At 48.5% G+C, this 19,783-nt stretch overlaps 1 protein-coding gene and 1 long non-coding RNA gene across 6 annotated transcripts in view; one reads left to right on the top strand and one right to left on the bottom strand.

Moving 5' to 3' along the window:
* The first annotated feature begins 992 nt into the window (after nt 1-992).
* PAX8 (paired box 8) overlaps nt 993-19,783 on the top strand; it is a 63,663-nt gene continuing 44,872 nt past the window's right edge. For 4 of the 5 annotated variants that reach the window (XM_023194931.3, XM_023194930.3, XM_023194929.3 and 1 more), the window contains exons 1-2: nt 993-1,083; nt 1,443-1,542. In XM_023194931.3, the coding sequence (XP_023050699.1) occupies nt 1,518-1,542 (25 nt within the window). In that variant the 5' untranslated portion in view covers nt 993-1,083; nt 1,443-1,517. Of the gene's footprint in view, nt 1,084-1,345; nt 1,543-19,783 lie in introns of all 5 variants that reach the window. The other variant, XM_023194928.2, reaches the window with a different exon arrangement.
* LOC111528232 overlaps nt 12,832-19,783 on the bottom strand; it is a 30,555-nt gene continuing 23,603 nt past the window's right edge. Inside the window, exons 5-6 of the long non-coding RNA XR_002726916.2 lie at nt 16,429-16,605; nt 12,832-14,381 (exon numbers count right to left, since the gene is read on the bottom strand). This is a non-coding gene — a long non-coding RNA (uncharacterized LOC111528232). The remainder of the gene's footprint in view (nt 14,382-16,428; nt 16,606-19,783) is intronic.

Here is a 19,783-nt window from a genome sequence, read left to right as displayed (position 1 = left end):
TCTTATATGCACCCCGACTCCCCAACAGAGAGAACTAGAGGAAGGAGGGGGCAGCTTTTGCCATCACTAAGATAAAGAGGTGCCAGGCAGCTCTGCTTCGTCCCAGGGCTCGCCAACCCCACCATCATTCCCACCAATGAGACCCTTTCTTAACCACACCCAGGCCCCCATATTGCTGAGGCTGTTGATTCCTACAGACCAGACCAGAGGTCAGCTCACTCCTGTTCCTTTCTAAGGCCTTTCCAAGCAGAGGTGAAGTCTAGGGCCTCAATGCCCTTCCCCTGAACTCTTCTTCCAAGTTCAAAATCCTCAAGGAGCAAGAAAGAGGGCAGGTGGCTGTGTGTGTGTGTTCCAGAGGAGAGAGGCGAGGAGTCGCTGTGGAATGGGTTATGTGACAATTTTGTTAGTCTAACAATGCAAGGGTGTGGAAGCTATCTGTGTAGAACAGAAGGAATGGCTTCAGGTGCTGCTCAGGATTCTTCTCTGGAAGAGGTCATAGCTGTGGTGAGAAGGTAATAGCATCTTGCCTACAGCCCTGAAAGCAGGCTGTACCTAAAGCATCAGGCATAAAACAGAAGTTCCCTCCTTCCTTTTACAAAAGAAAAGGCTGCTTCCTGGTGAGCAAACCAGGGGTGACAGGGGGCAAGAAGGGCATCCTACAGAGACCATTCCTCTTACTTCTGGTGGTCAGTGACCCAGGAGGACCCAGAGAGCCTCATCCTCAGGCACCTAGGCCTCCGTTCTCCACTCCTCCAATATTTCCAGGCCTGCTGAGTTAGGGCTCAGCTGCCTCCCTCTTCCCTCCGCTGGAAACAGAAGCTCCCAGCGAATGTTTCTAACTCCTGAGTCCACTCAGCCATGTCCCCCTTGCAAAATCCTCCCCTTCCCGCACCCCCCTGCACCCAGCCAGCCAATCCGCGGCCTGCGAGCCTCGCCAGACCCATCTCCCAGAGCCTCAGCGGGATAAAACCGGTTGGCGATGCCGGGTGGATGGGAACAAACTTCAGAAGGAGAAGAGACACGGGGCCCAGGGCACCCTCGCGGGCGGACCCAGGCAGTGAGGGCCTGCAGCCGGCCGGCCAGGTATGTCACCCAGGGGTTAGCTGGAAGCTGGCTGGTAGTGAGGACGGGGAGATGGAAGAAGGGAGAGGGTCCCAGGAAGCCTGGCAGCCTTTTCCCTTCCAAGTTAAACGGGATAAGACTGGGGCAGCGGAGGGAGGGGGCACGCAGGTTGGAGTCTGGAGCTTCAGCGCACCCCCAATCCTTGATCCTCCGGGGAAGCCTGTTAGCTAGGCCAGGCTGAGGTTGGCCCTACTTCGCCTAAAAATCCTCCTACTCCTGGCAGACGATGCAGGTGTAAAGGATAAGGCCTGGGGAGGGGGCCTGAGGATGCAGGCATCGAATCTCATCGTATCTCATGCCCTTCTCCTGGGTTTGTGCAGGGCAGCGGCAGGCACGGCCCGGACCTGCGTGAGTAAGCCCAGAGCCCTCGGCGGGCTGCGAGCGACTCCCCGGCGATGCCTCACAACTCCATCAGATCTGGTAAGAACGCGGTGTGGTCAGGACCCCCAACCCCCGCGCAGCTGAGCGTCCGTGCGTGCGCTCGGGTCGCTGGATCTCGGGAGCGTATGCACGGGATTCTCGGGACCCACCCGCGTGGGGACCCGGCTGGGGGCGCCTGGGGCCTGGCCCTCCGCTGGAGCCGCCTCGCTGTTCTCGGGCACTGGGGTTCCACTCGGCCAGCTGAGCCGCCCTCCCCAGGTCTTGGTTTCGAGGGACCACAGGGAACGGTGAGGGGATCTCTGTGGAGTTGGAGGGGGTTTCCTTTGAGCTCCATTCCCAGTCTTGCATGGCGCATTAGAGTGGACATTCTTCTTGCTCTGTCCCTGGGCTGCACCGGTGCTGGACTTGCCGTTTCCCCGTCCTCAACCTCTAAGCCCTCTTCCTCGGGTGCGCGCAGTCCTTCCCAGTGACTGCCCTGGCTGGACTTTGAGCTCCCCGCATCGCTCAAGCCAAAGGGAATAGAGCCGGTGGTCCCGGGCCTGGGAGCCGGCAGCGCACTCAGGTGCTCTCCTATTCCTCCTGGCCCAGCACTGAGCAGGCAGGGAGCCGCGCGCGGGGCGTCCGGCTGGTGAGGACTAAGCTGCTCGCGGAGTCGAAACCCCCTCCCCACCTGCGCCCAGGAGCAGGGCCTTCAAAAACACTGGAGCTCCCAGGCCGCGATGCCTGTTTTCCCCCTTCCTAGCCAGGGCTGGGCAGGGTCTTTGCTGGGAAGGAGCTCCAGGGTCGGGGCTGGTGGGTGCAGCCGTCCCGGCGCGCAGCGAGTGCGGACAGCGGCGGAGGCGCAGCGCGGCCCGCAGTGATGGATGGAGCCTGGCCGGCCGCAGAGAAGGCGATTTATGGGGCCAGGGCGCATCGCTATCGATTTGGGCCGGCGAAGTGAGAGAAAATCAATATTTCAGAATGAATTCTCCGCGAATATGAAGTCCCACTCGACAAACGGGACATTTGTTATAATAAGGAGGGTCGGATCGGGCGCGGAGCGCGGCTGAGATCTCTATTTAGCCAAGCGCACGGCGGGGCCCGGGTTGTGCGGCGCAGTCTCCAGTCCCAGGGCCAAGGCTCAACTAGGAGGGGAGCGGGAACCCCCTGGGGCGCCGAAAGATTTTTCACTTGGGTTCTCTCTAGAGCCGCAGACGAAGTCAGCAGAATGCTCCCTCCCTGCCCCTATTCCCCTCAGAGAGCTGGGCCAGAATAGTCCGGCTGACCCCAGAAGGCGCGGGGTCCCTTCAGGGGCCTCAGGGTAGAGACCTCGCAGCCATTACCCTGCTCAGCGAGGTACGCGAGCCCTGGGACGGAGCAGAGCTGTCTGGCACCTCTTTACCGTCCGCGCCCTGGAACCACCAGCGCTCCTAGGCCACTTTCTAAGGTCAGGATCAGGTTTTAGCCCCTTAGTCTTTAGCCAAACCGTGATACAATATCACACATCGCCAGGACCATCCTCGAGGCCGAATGTTCAGTGCCCGGTGCCAGACCCCATGCCAGGCTGGTCCGTGGCACTCTGCTTGGCTCTGGAGGTCCATCTTTCCTCCTGACCTTCCCCTGACCCTTCCGGCGGTGGCAGGAGGAGTGGATGCTCTCGGAAGTCGAATTTACTGGGCCGGGCTGGACCCTTACTCTCTGTCGCTGCCCAAGAAATGAGACGATGTCCCCGTCCCTCAGATGAGCTTTTTTTTTTTTTTTTTCTTTTCCGACTACTTATTTTTATTCTAGAAGTACTCATTAGAATAAATAGGAATAGAGTATGGAAAGAAAAAAACAGCACTATTTATTTTTACTGTAGTTTTAATCAGTATCAGTCCCAAATGATGAGATGTGCGCTTTCCCATTAACTCGGATGCAAATCGCGCTTGGGTTTTGGGAGGGAGCCCTCTGCCCCTGGACCTACCAGGTAATTTTTTCCCCTGTCTTCTTTTCAGAAAGACAGAGGGGCTTCTTCTACCTTCTTTCCAAAACAAATAAACAACGCGGCGAGGGAGGATAAGACTTTCTTCTTTTATTTAAATGCTAATAAAACAAGAAAACAGCCTGTAACAGCACAGACTGTTGAAGGCGCTCCCTGTTTCTTTTCTGAACCCTCCCTTTGGCAAACCTGAGGGAGAGGCCCTCTGTCTTTCTTATCAGTTTCCTGACACTGTTGTCTATAATTGGAGCTAAATTCATAAGCGGACACCTCTGGTTTTTACAAGCCCATTTTCTCTCAGGTTTTAGCAGCTTCCCCCTTTTCCCCAGGCACCTCCATTTCTGAGTTCGGCAGTGCTTAGGGAGCTCCCCTGTAAGTTTTCTTTGAGCAGAGTCCGGGACGCAGGCAGCCACACGGCTTTTCGCGGGAGCGAGGCCCAGCGCACCCTTCCCGATAACCCGAGACGCTCAAGAAAAGTTTCCTGCGCGCCCTTCGCCGCCCAGCCTGCCACGGCTCACTCTCGCCTCGTCGTTGACTGGTTTTGCCTTGCAGAGAGTCTTAACGTTGTCTTTCCGACAGATTTATTCTGAAGGAATGTTGAACGCGAATCATTCTAATGTGCGCAGGTCAGCGATGGGCTGAACGTTCCTTAAAATCGTTGTTTTTGTTGCATCAGGGACGAAGTTCTCTAAAGCAAAAACATTTTTTAAAAAAATTCAAAGATGCAGAAGAAATGATAAATGCCCCAGTGAGAACAATACTGTACCAGCGAGGAAGAGAGTTTTGTAAAATCAAGCAGGCTGTCATTAAAAGTTATCTTAAATAACTTGTCGCAGCCCACTCCCACTGTTCCTGAAAATAGTTCATTCAAGTGGTAAAATAAGACAAGGCAGAGGACGATGTCTCTGACTTCCCTGATCTGAGATCTAAAGCCCCATTCCTTCCTCTTGGTTTTAGAATTGAGGAAAGGGGAATAAATGCATTTGGAAAGGATCTGTTTTCTTCCCAGGTTTCCTGCCTGGGTTGAAAATAAGGTTTTAGGGAAGTGAAGCAGCTTTGAGGAACATAAAGAGGTATTGGGGTTCATCAATTCATCTTTGTTTCAAGACGGTCTATCCCCCCCAGCCTCCTCAATGCAAGTTAATTAGGAGATAATTTAGCTACCTTGTGAATTAGTTTTAAGATAAGTATCTTTTTAAGCTTTGTCACTTTAATTGCCCCACTGATTGATAAGAAGTAATTATTTCTAATTGACACTTTTTTGATGTCTATTGGAAGCATTTATTTGGAACTTTTTGGGGGTAGAAGGAAAGTTAATTAATGTTATCAGTCTACCCCCAAAAGGACTCTGCCTAATTTTGTTGAAGAAGACAAAGGAAGTGAAGGAAACCAAATAAAAAATCAATCTCATGGAATTTTAATTATTAAGGGACACTGTGGTTCAAATTAGAGGGCATCTACTAATATAATATGTCAAAACGTTCTATTTATGGCCTCAAATCTCTAATTTATTGAGATGCATTTTATAGGTATTCATTTTCCTATGGATACACTCAAAGGCCCTTTATATGCTGCCTTCATTTTGGAGCAGGTTCCTCTGCTGTGTAAATAATTTTTGTGAAAAGTAAAATCTGTCGACCTTGGTATGCCCAGAAAAAATGAAATCATTTTTGTAAGAGCCAATTGTAAGAAAGATTTACTAATAGGCATCCTTGTTCTGTAATTATTGATGGAGCTGGGTATAAAGGTGAAACTTTACTTACAGTGACATGCCTTTTCATACCTAAACCTTGGAGTAAACAGTTTAATCATTCACATCCTCCAGAACATTTTGCTGTGAGAGAGAAAGGAGTGAAAGAGTAAAGAGAAAAAGAAAGACACTGAAAGGAGGCAATGGGGGTGGAGAGGAAAGAAAGGGAGAAGGTAGCTGGAGAGAATAAAATGAAAGCATTTATTTCAGAAATGAAGATAGCCAAGTGCGTGGAACCTTTGCCATTCAATATAAGAAAATCGAAATCCTGCTTTAAAAACACATTTTTGTTAACACCAAATCTCTACCACAGTCTCTAAGCAACCCCTAACCACCATGAGATACCTCTACTTTTCTACACATTTAAAAAAAAAAAAAAGGCAGAATTTTAGGAAGCTGGCAGATCCGGATCTTGGATATCTGGCTGTCAAAGTCTTTATTTGGGGTTCATGAAAAGGAAGCAAGAAAACACACATTGTGCTCTGGGATTTATAAAGAGATTCGAGTGTTGTTTATATTTATTTTGTTATTAAAGCCCCTGTGATCTTCATCTCTATTTTGTATGCACAATCTTTTCATAGATCGACTCGTGACTTACTGATATAGGAAAGCATTCCCACATTAACCCAAAGGAGAGACACACACACATGCACACACACGCACGCCTGGAATGAGAGAAACACAATCACACAGGATGCGTTCCTATCAGATTGAGTTCAGCCAGTGCCTTTTTCAACCACTTATTATAAAATCTTGTCTGCTGTTAGCCCAGATTATGGGTAGCTGCAAGAATGAGGAAATATTTTAAATGAAAAATAAATTTAAGACTTACAAACATCAGATAATATCACATACCAACCTCACTATTAGCGAAATTGAAAGAATATATAAATAATGCAAAAAAAAAAAAAATCAGCAAGGGAGAGTTTAGTAATGGAAAATTCCCCTGCAATTAAAGGGAACAGTAATTTAGTGAAGATATGCCTGAATGAATTACCATTTATTAATTGGTTCTCATAAAAACAATTTTTGTGTGTGACTTGGGGAGGGGGATGTTTAAAGTATATATTGTCCATAGATAAAGCTCCTCAAATATTTATACCAAATTATATTGTTATCGCATTCTATGTTGTGAAAAATCCCAAGTCTCTCACTGGCAAGTTTCACCTGTATGCAGAGAGCTTGAATGCAAAGAAAAGGAGTCCCATCCAGATCAGAAAGAATAAAGCTGGTTCCCGCTTCTCTTGGTACATTTCCAAATCTGAAACGAATGAGGAACACACTGGCAGAGTCTTCTATGCTTAGGAACATCCAAACCGGGCCCCAAGAAGATTCCCTGAGGACCCAGCTCTTCTGGGGCACAACTAGCTGGGGCAGAGGAGGGCTGCTTTGTGGTTCTGGTCCCCCAGCCTGCTCCAGCATCCTCGCCAGCTCAGGCAGGAACTGCAGTTTGTAATCTCAGCCAGGAGCTTGCTAGGGTTGACTGGTGCAAGGATGTGTTTACTTTCTCTCGCCACAGTTGGTCTGTCTTCAGTTCTAAGCATTTTAAAGCTGCTCTATTTATCAGTCCAAGAAGTGCTGAGTTCTCAGTTGAGCTGAGAAGCTTTGAGCTCTATGGTTCTGAGTATGCGAGAAGCCAAAAGATTAAAGAAACTTTCATTTAAGAAAAAAAAAAAAATGTTTTAAAAAGTGGAGGCAGGCGAATGAACGAGCTCACCTTCAAGGCTGCAGATTAGTTTTGCTTTTGTTTTAGTTGAAAACTTGGGGCACTGGCCCCCACCGGGTCCTCATTCTCTTCAGAGATAGAACTCAGTGTTGAAAACACCCTCTAAGAGAGAAGAATGTGCCCTCACGTTATCTTCTCTTAGAGGGTGTAAAGTTCTTTGCGGGAGGGATTCTTTCCGAATGCAGATTGGAACACCTTAGCACAGGTTCTTCTGGGGAGGGAGCTAACACATTCTGCCTAGGAAGTGCAGGCAATGACTACTTTCAGCAGAAGTTCTAGACATTCCTTTTGTGGGGAAGGAGTACAGAGCATGACAATCCAGGAGACTCTTGGCTCCTGAAAACTTCACTCTCCCAGACAATCCCAGTTCATCCAGTCAGTGGTCAGTGACCCTGGGCTGGATGGAGTCTCTGCTGCAAGAAGCATCCACTCTTCTTTGTTTATCTACAGTAATGACACTTTTAAGTAGATCGTGAGGATTCATAATTATTTCCTTAGGGCCAGAGTTAGGGCTGACAAGACCGTTTGGGTTGCTGAAAGCCCCTCTAGACCCCTCCCTTGGCCAGATAGAAATACGATGAGCATATTTCTCTTATATAAGCCACCGGCCAGAAAATCTTCATGGGAAGGCTTCTGTCTTAAACCTGTAATTCATGTCACTGAGTCTGGGCTTTACCTTGCTTGGCTGGGGGTTCCTTCCCCAGGAATGGGCCTGGGTGGAAACCAGCATCTCTTTATTGAGCCATGTCCAAGATCAAGGGGAAGAAAGTCCAAGAGTCCCCCAAGGATACTTGGGTTCCATTTCTGTGTTTCTACCTGTGGATCCTCCATAGTCCTGAATGCCGTATAAGACACTGGCAATCCCTATGGCTCAGCCCAGCCAGCCTCACAGCTCCTCCTGCTCTGCCCATGCCACATTTACATCCAAAGAAGGAGAATGTCTGCACAAGAGCTGAGCAGACCTGGCACTTAGTGAGCCCTCCATGAATGGAAGCTGTGATTCTCCCCTCTGAGGACTGCCACAGGTGTGGTGTGGTGCTGAGAGCATAAGTATTCATCCTATCATTTAATTCTCACAACTCTGCCAGGCAGGTATTGCTGTTGACATTGTTATAGAAGAGAGGGAAAGGAACTGATGTTCAAAGAATTTGATATGACTCCAGTTCCCCTTTCCACTACTCCCTACCTCAACCACCCAAAGTCCAGCTCATCAGAACTCGGCTACTAGATGATCGGCACCTGCAATCCTAGTGGAAACTCCCATCAGAACCCTTGATAAGAAGGCTCAAGTGGCTGTGCCGGCAGTGACAGGCAGGGCCTTCAGTGTATCAGCTTGCTTTCCTCATCAGTGTTCCCCACTCTCCAGTTTAATTAAAATACGCCCCTTTCCAGTATGGTTTTCAGTCTTCCCATCTGTGAAATGGAAAAGTGGTTCCTGCCTGGATGCCTCTCCTAGAAGTAGCTATGAGAAAACAGGAGATGATCAGTCACTTGGAAAGGCAGAGGGAGGGTGGCCTTACTTTCACACATCCCCCGAAGGCTCCATGTGCACTGGCAAAAAAGCAGCTATCCTCAGGCACCACAAGTTGAAGGACCCTGGGGAACTTACTTCCCTAACTTGGCATCTCCAAAGTACACTCAGCCTCCCTACCTAGGTTCATCTTGGATGTGATGCAAATAGCTTCAGAGTTGCTGGGAAGGCTTCCCCATGCTCTTAGGGGCCAGCACTGGGGGTCCCAATCACAGACAGCATAGCTAGGAGTGGTGGCCACTGGAGGTGCCAGTTGTTGTGTCCCAAAGCTTAGGTTCATCCTCTCGGACACTTGCTCAGGATCCCTCTCACTCAGGGGCTTAAAGGCAAGGCATTTCTCTTTGGAACCTCTGCAGAGGTTCAGTTTTAGAATGTTAGCTTGAAAGAAAGGGCTTTTAATGTTTTCACTTTTTCATGTAGAAAGTAGCTGCTTAGCTCCCGGGCTCTCAGATGAAAACCTGTCTTTGGTTTAAGCAGAGGGAAAGATTGAGAAAGAAAAAATAATTCATTCATCCCTGCTTTTAACTTTTTTTTTTTTCTTCTGTCTTCAGCCACAATACTCATTGGTTTTGTCTTTTCTATTTGTTTTCTTAAACGGCCTTGGAGTGACCTGGGTAGTTAGTGCTAATTAGTCCACTAGGACATATTGTGACTGTCAGGGCAGCACAGCAGAAGGGTCCAGGAGCTGGTTGGGTGACACACCTAAAAGAGAAATGGCTTAATCTGCTGTCACCGGTGCGTACTACAGTGTTTGCGCACACCCAGGCCCTCTGTGTGTGTTGCAGTTTCAATTCTTCGGCAACTCCAGGACAGTAGAACTATTATTCTTGGGATAAACTCAGGGGCCGTGAGGTGTTAAGAGGGTAAGAGACTTTTGAAATCAGCTTGAAGCCAGGGTGAAAGCCCCTGCCCTGCAGGCAGAAGAAGGTGAAGCCCGGGCTTCCTTCTTAGCCCAGACCTTGCTGTTTTTGTGTGAACTTAGTCAAGTCAGTTGTCTCTCTGGGCTTGTACTTCCTCATCTTTATAAAATATGGTGACGCTGTGGGGCTTCTGGGGAGTCATGTAAGTAAAACCTGTCTCCTCACCTGGTGCATAGCTGCCACTCAGGACACTTTTCCATGTTCCATGTAGTAGTCACCAGGGAGCAAAGTCTCCAGCACACATTCCCAGAGTCCCATTGTCGGAGTATTTCCTGTGAAATGGCCACCAGTAACTTGAAACCCAGTACTTTGTTCCATTTAAAATTTAGGACAGACTTTTTAATATTTCATGTGGACAAAATAATAGATCTACCACCTAGGAGTACTGGGATTAAATGAAGGGACGCATGGAAAGTGCTGGCTATGACCTCTGCAGCTGTTATCTGTTGTTGCCACAGCCTGAAATGGGAAAGGATGCCTTAGTTCACTTTACCAGAAAACCCACTCATAGGGAAAACACTAAGCTTTTGATAGAATGGCTGTCTGTGCACTGTGTGTTGAAATTCAGAACATTCTAAGGATTTAACAGAATTGGTCTTTGAGCAAAACTGAGCTCAAGTGGGTCTGCAGTTATGCTGTGTGTGCGGCTAAGACAGGCCTGCAGGAAGACGAGTAGTTGTTTTTAATTGCCACTGAATCATATATTTATTTTTAAAAAAATAAATCCACGAATCCTGTGCCTTCTTCTCTCTTCTCTCTCCCTCCCTCCCCACCTGCCTCTGTCTCACAGTTTTCTACTTTGGGTAATAATAATCCAGCTTTGGCCTGATAGCAAACCCTGGTTGACATTTAACAGTCTCTGTGATTAGCTGAGCACCAAATCTCTGACTTAAGCTTTGCTTTGCTCTTTTGCTTCAACACTGGGCAAGGTAGAAGGCACCTCTGCAGGGCAGGGAGCTGGAGTCTTGCTCTTCCCTTTCAAGAAGGCAGACCTGCAGAACCAGGAGGGGGAATGAACAGACAAAACAACTCAGTGGTAGGAAAAGGACTGAACACTAACAACCCGGTCACAGGAGCACCAAAGGTCATTTACCTTGAACAGCCGCCCTAGCACAACTATGCTGTGGCTGTTGACAGATAAACCCCATCTGGCTTTCTCGAGTCTGGTCCCTCATTGTTCCAGAGCCAGTGTGTTCCATGACGGTCTATACCACGGCTCCATCTCAGGGCTGCTGGACAGTTCATGGCAAAATGTGGCAGAGCTATAGGTACAAGTGCCATGGAGACATTTCCGCCAAATGAAAATGTTTGCTGGACACTTCCAATGCCTAGGCTCCATGCCTTCATAGATATGCAAACTTTCCCCTTCCTAGGTCTTACATCTCTTTGGCAATATGACAAGACCTGGGTCCTTCGAGCCTTGTGGACCTTCCTGGGCCCCCCATATTCCCTGGGGACAAGGCAGTACCCCATACCAGGAAGGTCGCCATGGCCCACGGCCCACCCCCACTGCTGGCCATGGGGCTGTCTAGACAGGTGCCCCACACTGTGACAGGCCTGCCTGGGCCTCAGGGCTCCCCCTTTTGCAGGTGACACCTGCTTTCAAGGGTCCTGCTGACAGTGACACAGCTGTTGTCCTGAGACTCTCCTTTCCTTGGGGCCTGGCTGGGGCCCATGCCATGTCTGCAAAGCACTTGGTCATGTGCTCCCCACATTCCAGCTGTCCTCACCAAGCCCAGCTCCAAAGCCACCTCCTCATGAAGCTGTCCATGATTCCTCTTCCTCCTCCCCACCTCCCCAAGGTCTCCTAGCACTCTGCCCGTATGGCATGCCTTGCAGTCCAATTTTTGGAGAAGGCTCGATCTCTGTGGCTCTCAGCTTCCAGACTTGAGCTACTTGAGCACCTGGGAGAATGTATGCCTCGCACATCTCAGAAGCTTCATAGGCTTTCATGATGCTGGTCTACCTAGATCCAGATTGTTCAAGGCCACAGGGGGCTCACAGATGAGATTCTGTCGCCACATTTCGCCAGTGAGGAAACTGAGACCCAGAGAGGTATGTCCCGACCCTGGTCCCACAGCACTTGTGGCAGAGCAGACACTCCATCTCATCACCAGGACTCTTTCCATGACGCTGTGGTGACTTCCAGGGCATGTTGAGGTTAGAGTGAGGGCTGACCCAACCCAGCGAGCCTTTGCTGTGGCCTGTGGTGCATAAGCAGGACCCAAGGGAATGAAGGGGCCTCCTTCACCTGCTGACAGGGACTGGAAAGCCCAGTGACAGCTGCTGAGACAGACACACATCCCTGCACACTCACATGCATGCACACACATACACAGCATATGTACAACACTCACATCCAAACATACAGACAACCAGGTGGGATTAGGGCGAAGCAGGAAGGCACCCAGGGTGCAAAATTCAAGGAGGCTCTCCCTCTCGGGCTCATGCAAGGGCAGGGTTGGCCCAGAGAGCAAGTGCCTCCTTAGACCTTGTAGCCTGGACGCCTGGCTGTCCTCACTCTAGTCCTGTATCCATATTACACACACACTCATACCCAGTTACGCACATAGACCACAGTACTAACAGACATACACATGCACACATGAATACAATATTCCCCATCTCACATACATAAACATACTAAAAGTAAGCCTTTAAAATGTACAAGTATGTGCAGAAGACTGTCCTAGGTCCGTGGGTGATTAAAAAAGACCAGAGAAGGCCCTGCTCTCAGAGACCCTGAGAAATGCACCTGTGAAGCTACCGGTGTGATTGATGAGTACCGGCTGTACTCACAATTGCTAGAAAGGAAGTCATAATTGACGCACTGGTAGGGTGTAAGCTATCCAGGGAATCTGCTCTGTGCTGTGCATCTATTTAGGCATGAGGTCACTGACATGTGACCTCCCTGTTCTTGCAACTTGTGGTTTAAGGTCTGAGTAGATGAACACCAGTGTCCAACTATGAGTCCCTCCTGGCCCCAACCCCTCATTGAAGTTACGGGTCATGGGTAGTCATGGAGCCCTGTAGAGACCTTTTGGTCCAATGTTCTTGTTTTCTCAGAAGATCCGGGAGCAGCCAGTCATTTGCCTGCATCAGCCCCTAGCACCACTGGGTCTCTGAGGCTCACAGTGGCTCTTCCCAGACGAGGACAGAGCTACCAAGTGGGCAGCAGCAGTAGTGGCAGGACTCATCCACTCCAGGACTGACCTCAAGGTCCCCCAAGAATGAAGCACTGAAGGCAGGTGGTTGCCAGCTAGCATGGACGGGCTTCTCTGCTCAGCTCAGGATATCTCTCTAACATTCTGTCCTTGCTCAGAATTCCCGGGCAACTCTGCGCCTGATCCCTCAGCCCCAGGCAGTTCAGGCATGCTCTGTCTACTACACTGTAAAGGAGAAGTATGAATGCAAACCTCAGTCTCATGCACAACCCCAAGCTTGTTTCGGCACCCACGTGAACTGCATTTGTCACTATTACACACAATATGGTGCCATCATGCATATTTTGTACACATGATCAGCCAATATTTATATAACTTTCATAAATCAGTGATTCTCAAACAGTGTTACCCTATAGGGTGGGCAGAGGTGCTCGTCAATATAACAAAACTGAACAACAGTGGTAGGAAAAAGGCACACTTGTACTTATCTTCAAGTTTAACATGTAAATTGTTTTTGTTCAATTGCCTCTACCTCATATTTTTTTTTTTTTTGGATTTGGGATTGGACTTAGCAAAACATTATGATTTTCAAGACTCTGAGCTCACTGTTTTGTGGCATTCTTTGCAGAACACCGTGACCTTCTGGGTGCCCCATGTGCTGACAAGTGTCAGAACAGTGGGTGCCCAGCTGACGTGAGGCTAGACTTGCGTGATAGGCACGTAGTGGCCATAGCTCCCCACTCTGTGAAATGATGACATCGACATGCCTCCATCCATCAGTAGGATCCTCAGCATGGAGAATTTGCACTGTCACCCTTCAAAGAAAGGAGCCAAGTCCTGGCCCCTCCTCTCACCTTGACTTTCCCAGCAAAACACCCTTCTTTCCTGGCACCAGTATAGCATGTGTGTGTTGGTCATTTAGGAGCCCAGGTGCCTTGTGGCAGAGTAAAGACACACACGGAAAAAGTGGCATTCTCTTATTCAGCATCCCTGGAGCACACCTGGAATAAGATGCCCTCCTTGAGATTTCCTTTAAAGACCCATTCACCCTTGAGGCTTCCATCCCAGCTACCCATAGAAATCATTACTTCTTTTGTCTTGCTCTCAGCTGCACAGACTTCTTGGTCCACCATGGAGAGGGCTTCTATTCCCAGCCATCCACTGTTCTGTGGTGAACCTCTCCTCTCCTCCTGGCCCATTTATCTCCCAAGTGTGTGCTCAGTCTGCACCATGTGGCCAGATCATCTCAGGTTTTGATCCAGCTCCTAAAGAAGCACTGAGTGTCCCTTCAGTCTCTCACTCTGACTCCCCAGCACTTGGGCTTTGCTGCCTCTGTGTCTGGAGTGCTGCACGCAAATTTCTCACCCCAATCGCTGGCATGCTCAGTTACCTTCAGTTTTCATGATGTGCCCTTACCCAATCATGCATCCCCTGGCCACACAAGCCTCAAGATCTAACTCCAAATTATTTCAAAGAGCATTATTACTCAACGATTCAATTTAGTATGTCAATGTCTACTGAGCCCCTCAGTGTGGCCGGCAGGGAGTTAGGCTTTGGGGTTATGGAACTCAGGAGACCATGCCTCGGCCTTCGGGCTGGCATTCTAGAGACAGGAAAGCAAACTGAACTTTCACCACAATCACAGAGAGAAAGCAAAGGCTTCAGTCCAGATAGACACAAAATGCTGAGCAAGTAGGAGAAGGAGGCGTGCTGAGCTGTGACCAGGTCAGGGTGAGATTCCATAAGGTGGCTCAGAGGGGAAACCAACCCCAGCAGAGATGCGGAGTCCCAGGAGCATGTGCAGGTTCCAGGCACCAGCAGTCAGCCCTGGGTGAAGGAGACAGCAATGGGAACATGCTCAGGGTTCAGCCCAACTGTGGGGGCTTTGACAAGAGAAGCTAAGCTATGGTGCTAATTCCAGTGTGCCATCAGAATGTCTGAGTAAAGTGCACTCGATGTATATGTTTTAGGGCATTTTATTCACTTGTGCATGAAACTTCCATCCTCCCCTGGCTTGACCTCAAGCTTCTGTTGTTAGCAGTTTTCATATCCTTCTTGGCTGTCTTGCCACAGCTGCATACCTACTGACTCTGTTGTCTTCAGGCTTTGCAGTGCTTTTATTAAGTGGAAAAGCCATGGCAATAATCTATGATAGTTAGGTTATTCGCTTTATCAAAATGTGCTGGTTTCTCTCCTCTCTTGGCTCTGTTTCAGACAAACTTAGCCTGGTGATTTTCCAAAATAATCAGATTTCTCCTTGCACTTCCTTTTAATCCAATCATTAACAAGCATTTTCAGGCAAACTGCATATGTACAATCTGAGAAGACTTTCTCCTACCTCCATGGCCCTATTTCTCACTATTTCCGTATGCAAACCCATGGTTCCAGCCAACTAGTCATTGTTTCCAAAATACACCATGTACATTCTCACCTCTGTGTCTCTGCCCATTCAATGCAGCTGCCTGGAACACCCTTCCCACCCCCACTTCCTTGACAAAGCCTCAGTCAAGCTCCACCTTCTTCTTGAGACCTTTTTAGATACCCTCTACCTTTAGTGACCATCCTGTCTGACTTTCCACTGCACCTGCTCTGCTCCACTCCCCGGGTACTCAGTACCTGTTCCAACAAATGTCACTTAGCTTCTTACCGTGACAACCTGCCTCTGAGCTAGAAAAGAACAAGAATCCTTTCAGATTTTTCTCTATCCCCAGCACCTTACACAAAATCCTACAGGAGGAGTGAGGACTCCGCAAATGTCTGGGCTGCTGTTTTTCACCTAATTCTCAAATAACATTTTTTATTGCTTCCTTGGTTGACCCAACTTGCACATTTGAGTTTTGTATATGAAGTTTTTCCAACATGAAATACACCTGATCCTTTCCCATGATATTGCCACAATTAGTTTTCTATTTTCTTTATAATAATTGGCAATAAGGGAACTGAGAAAACGAGAAATGCAGTCTTTGAGGGAACCTGATGCAGCCATTGAGGTCAGAGCTGCCCCACTGGGATACGTGCCTGGTCCTAGGGGCATCTTGCAGGCACAGAAGCCTGTGCTTGAAGGCCAGATAGCCAGGTTGAGCAGCAATGGGCACTGGGAGTAAAAAACACTGGCAAGTCTGGGGAGTTCTGAACCAGCAAGAGACCTTCCTAGTGGATGCTGGGTGTTGACTTGGCAGGGTAATTGGTCAGATTTAGGGTGAGAGCATCTGTGAGGATAAAAGATTACAAGATTCCTGTAATTCCCACAGACTGGGAATACAACTCCAAACAATATCTAGCACATAGTAGACATATACTAGGTACTTCACAAGTATTTGTTAAATGGATCTTTCTTTTCTTCTTTTTTCCTCTCCTTCTTCCTTACTTCCTTCTTCTTCTCCTTCTCCCTCTCCTTCTCCTGCTTCTTCTTCTTTCTTGGCTTTACATAAGCGTTTCTCAAGTGCGGTCTATATCAGAACCTCCCGGGATTTTGTTAGCAAATATGGAGCCCCGGAATCTGTATCCTTCACAAGCTCCCAGGGATTCTTTTATCATCTGCATTTAAGAAACATTGATCTACAGCCCACCCACAGTCTTTCCCATGTGGAGTCCCTCATGCCTGCCTGCTGTGGGCACAGCCCTTCTTTTTGCACTATGCCTCCTCCCAGAGATCTCCCATCTGACTGTGGATAGAAGCAGATCAGATTTGAATGCAGTCTCAGGTCTGCCCCGAACAGGCTGTGCACAGGCCATTTGAGTCTCCAAGATGCATCTTTATGCATTGGGGCAAAGGGCCAGCCCCACCCACCTCATGAGATTGTTGTGAAAACCCATCCCTGATACAACCAAGTCCTGACTGGTATTTGTTGAACTAAATTTAAGAATCACTTACCTGACAGCACTTTGGAAGGGCCCTGTGGATGTCAGGTGAGTGCATAACCAACGTTTAGACTGGATCCAGGGTGATAAAGTTCTTGAAAGGAGGAGAAGCCCGGAGGTCTTGGTAATTGGAGGGAACCCAGCCTGGCATGTGGAGGTTTTGCTGTGCTGATACACTGATGTTCTTTCACTGAAAAAACAAACAAACAAAAAACATTGCCACATGATGCAAGGATCACAAATATAGAACAAGATGATGACTCGGTAGCAAGGATAGTAATGTCAAGAGAAACAGGTTCACCAAAAGAGGGTGAGATGTTAGAAAGTATTTTACCCTCTGCTTGACTGACTGAACCTGCCTTATACTTAAGAGTCATTTGGAGGGAACTGGCGGGGCAGCCAGTTACCCTAGGAGAGCAGCCTCCAGGGGCTGCCCAAGCCTGCTGTGTGAAATTCAGGGCTAAAGCTCTAAAGCTCTATTGATCTATGCATGCGTTTGCTAGGGCTGCAGTGACAAAGTACTACAAACTGGAGAGCTTAAATAACAGAAATTTATTGTCTCAAAGTTCTGGAAGCCAAAAGTGTCAAATCAAGGGGTCAGAAGAGTTGTTTCCTTTTGAGGCTGGAGGAGAATCTGTTCTGTGCCTCCCTCGTAGCTTCTGGTGGTTTGCTAGAAGTTTTTGGCATTCCTTGGCTTGTGACAGCATAACTCTGATATTCATATGACTTTCTCACTTTATCTCTGTCTCCACATCTCCCCTTTACACAAGGACTTGATAATATTGGATTAGGCCACCCTAATGACCTCGCCTTAACTAGATCATCTGCAAAGATCTTGTTTCCCAGGTACTAGAGTGGTGGGTGGAGACAGGGGAGGGGACTATTCAATTCATGACACCTGAGTATTGTGTGTCCTTAGTCCATTTCAGTCCCCACCCAGCCCTGCTTGACCCTCAGCTGCTTTGGGTCTGAGCAACACCAGCTGCAGAAGCTCTGATTTGGGGCTGAGAGAAAGAGAAGGGGAAGGTGACATCCATCTTCCAGAGCCTTTCCTATTGCTCCAACAGACAAGGGGACTCCCCCTCCCAAGCCAGAATCCCCCAAAGAGAGCCTCAAGTCCAGGTTCAACACTTAGAAAAGGCCAGGCATGGTGGCTCACACCTATAATCCCAGCACTTTGGGAGACTGAGGCCAGAAGATTTCTTGAGCCCAGGAGTTCAAGACCAGCCTGAGCATCACGGCAAAATCACATCTCTACAAAAAATAAAACACACTTAAGAAAACAAAAATGACAAGCAATCAAGCTGATACAAGAACCTAAAATCGGCCAGGCGCAGTGGCTCATGCCTATAATTCTAACACTTTGGGAGGCTGAGGTAGGTAGATCACCTGAGGTCAGGAGTTCGAGACTAGCCTGGCCAACATGACAAAACCCTGTCTCTACTAAAAATACAAAAATTAGCTGGGTGTGGTGGTGGGCACCTATAATCCCAGCTTCTTGGGAGGCTGAGGCAGGAGAATTGTTTGAACCTGGGTGGGGCGGAAGTTGCAGTGAGCTGAGATCGCACCACTTCACTCCAGCCTGGACGAAAGAGTGAAACTGTCTCATAAACTACAAAAACAAAAACAAAAAAACCTAAAATCTTTCAGGGCATGCCTTGCTTCAGGACATGTTCGGTGCAAACCTCACCACCTTCCTCCACTCTGCCAACATGGCCCCAGCCAAGAAGGCACTAAGCTCCCAAAGGGCTTAGACAGGAATTTAGGTCAGAACACTGAGGTTCTTTCTTAGCTCTGCCATGAGGTGAGTCTGTGACATTAGACAAGTCACCTCTCCTTCCCAGTCAAGGATCCTCTCAGAAGTGTGCCTTGCAACTCTGCCACTCCATAGACACTGTGCACATCTACCTTCATAGTCCGTGAGCCGCAGCAGCCCACTTTGTCACCATCCAAGTCATGTGGCAGCCCATAGGCTCCACTGTGTGCTACCTTCCCTCATCTTATGGCACCCCCAGTGTCACCACTGGTGTTTTGTCACATAGGAAGGTTACTCAATGTTTCCCTCTAGAGCTCTCTCTGCATCAGCTTCTGGGGGTTTCTGACCTCTGTTCCCCGGCTGAGGGCAGTCCCAGAGTCGTAGACATTAGGACTGGAAGGATCATCTGCTTCTGTTAAGCCAGATGAAGAAACTGAAGCACAGACTGGCATCGTCACAGAGTGGGCAGAACCTAGGCCTCCTAATTCTCAGCACCCCCAGTTCCCTCTCCAGAAACCACAGCCTGCAGGCTGCATCTGTTGGCCTCTGTCCCTTCCCCTTTCCTTCTGCAGCGGTGAGGGCAGCCTTTAGAGTGGATAATCTCCTTCGCCATGGTGCCTGCTGTTGACAGGTGTGGAAACAACAGATGCACGGTTTTGTCACAGATTTGGCTCCTGTGTGTCGCTCAAAAAGGTGGTTCCTCTTCATTTGTTCTTACCTGTTATGATCCCCAGGATGGCCAGGCCCTCCTTCTGGCCCCCACCTTGAAGACTCTGCAACTCACACACACAGTCTCTCTCTCTCTCTCTCTCACACACACACACACACACACACATGCACACACACACATGCACACACACACAAAACAGTCACACACACACATACACACTCTCTCTCTCAATGTACCCTAATTCAGGCTAAAACCCACCCTTTACAAATGCCTCCTCCATGAGCTAGTCAAGCCCATCAGGTTGTATCTTAGTTAAGATCTCAGAAGCAAAGAATCCCAGCGTTCAAAAGAAACTTAGAGGTCATTTAGTTCAGCTATCCGGGTGAGGGAGGCGTCTTTATGTGACTTCATTATATTCAGGATTCCCTGGTTCCTCCAGCCTCTCAGTCTCTGCAGTTACCCCAATCACAGCTGTTGTTTCCTTCCTGTTCCCCTTTCTCTCCCTCCTCACTACCCACCCTTACTCTCATGGTTTCCTGCCCTCAGCAGGGGTTCTTCTCACCCCCCTCTATTTCCCTCCTTACCCATCTCTGGGTGATTTTTAAATCACTGCCCACTAAACTCACATTTATAGCATTATAACTTTGAGCTGTAGAACCTAATAGTACTTTATGTCCTTTACTATCCATCCCCATCCCCAACATACACACATACTCACACATGCACACACCCACTCATTCATACACACATTCACACAGACACCCACATACACACCTCCACAGATATTCCACGGAGCTATTTGTGGACAGAATGGAAGGAGATAGTGCATGTAAATGGGTTGAAAAGCTTTAAGGTTCTATAACATGTCAGGGACTATTAACTTGTAAGTTTCTCAAGGGCAAGAACTGTCTTCTACTCAGAAACCATCTCTCCACATACACG

Source organism: Piliocolobus tephrosceles, chromosome 15 (genome assembly GCF_002776525.5).
Source record: "Piliocolobus tephrosceles isolate RC106 chromosome 15, ASM277652v3, whole genome shotgun sequence".
NCBI classification, from domain to species: domain Eukaryota; kingdom Metazoa; phylum Chordata; class Mammalia; order Primates; family Cercopithecidae; genus Piliocolobus; species Piliocolobus tephrosceles.
Note: the sequence above shows the minus strand (reverse complement) of the source record. Positions and strands in the feature narration are given on the sequence as shown.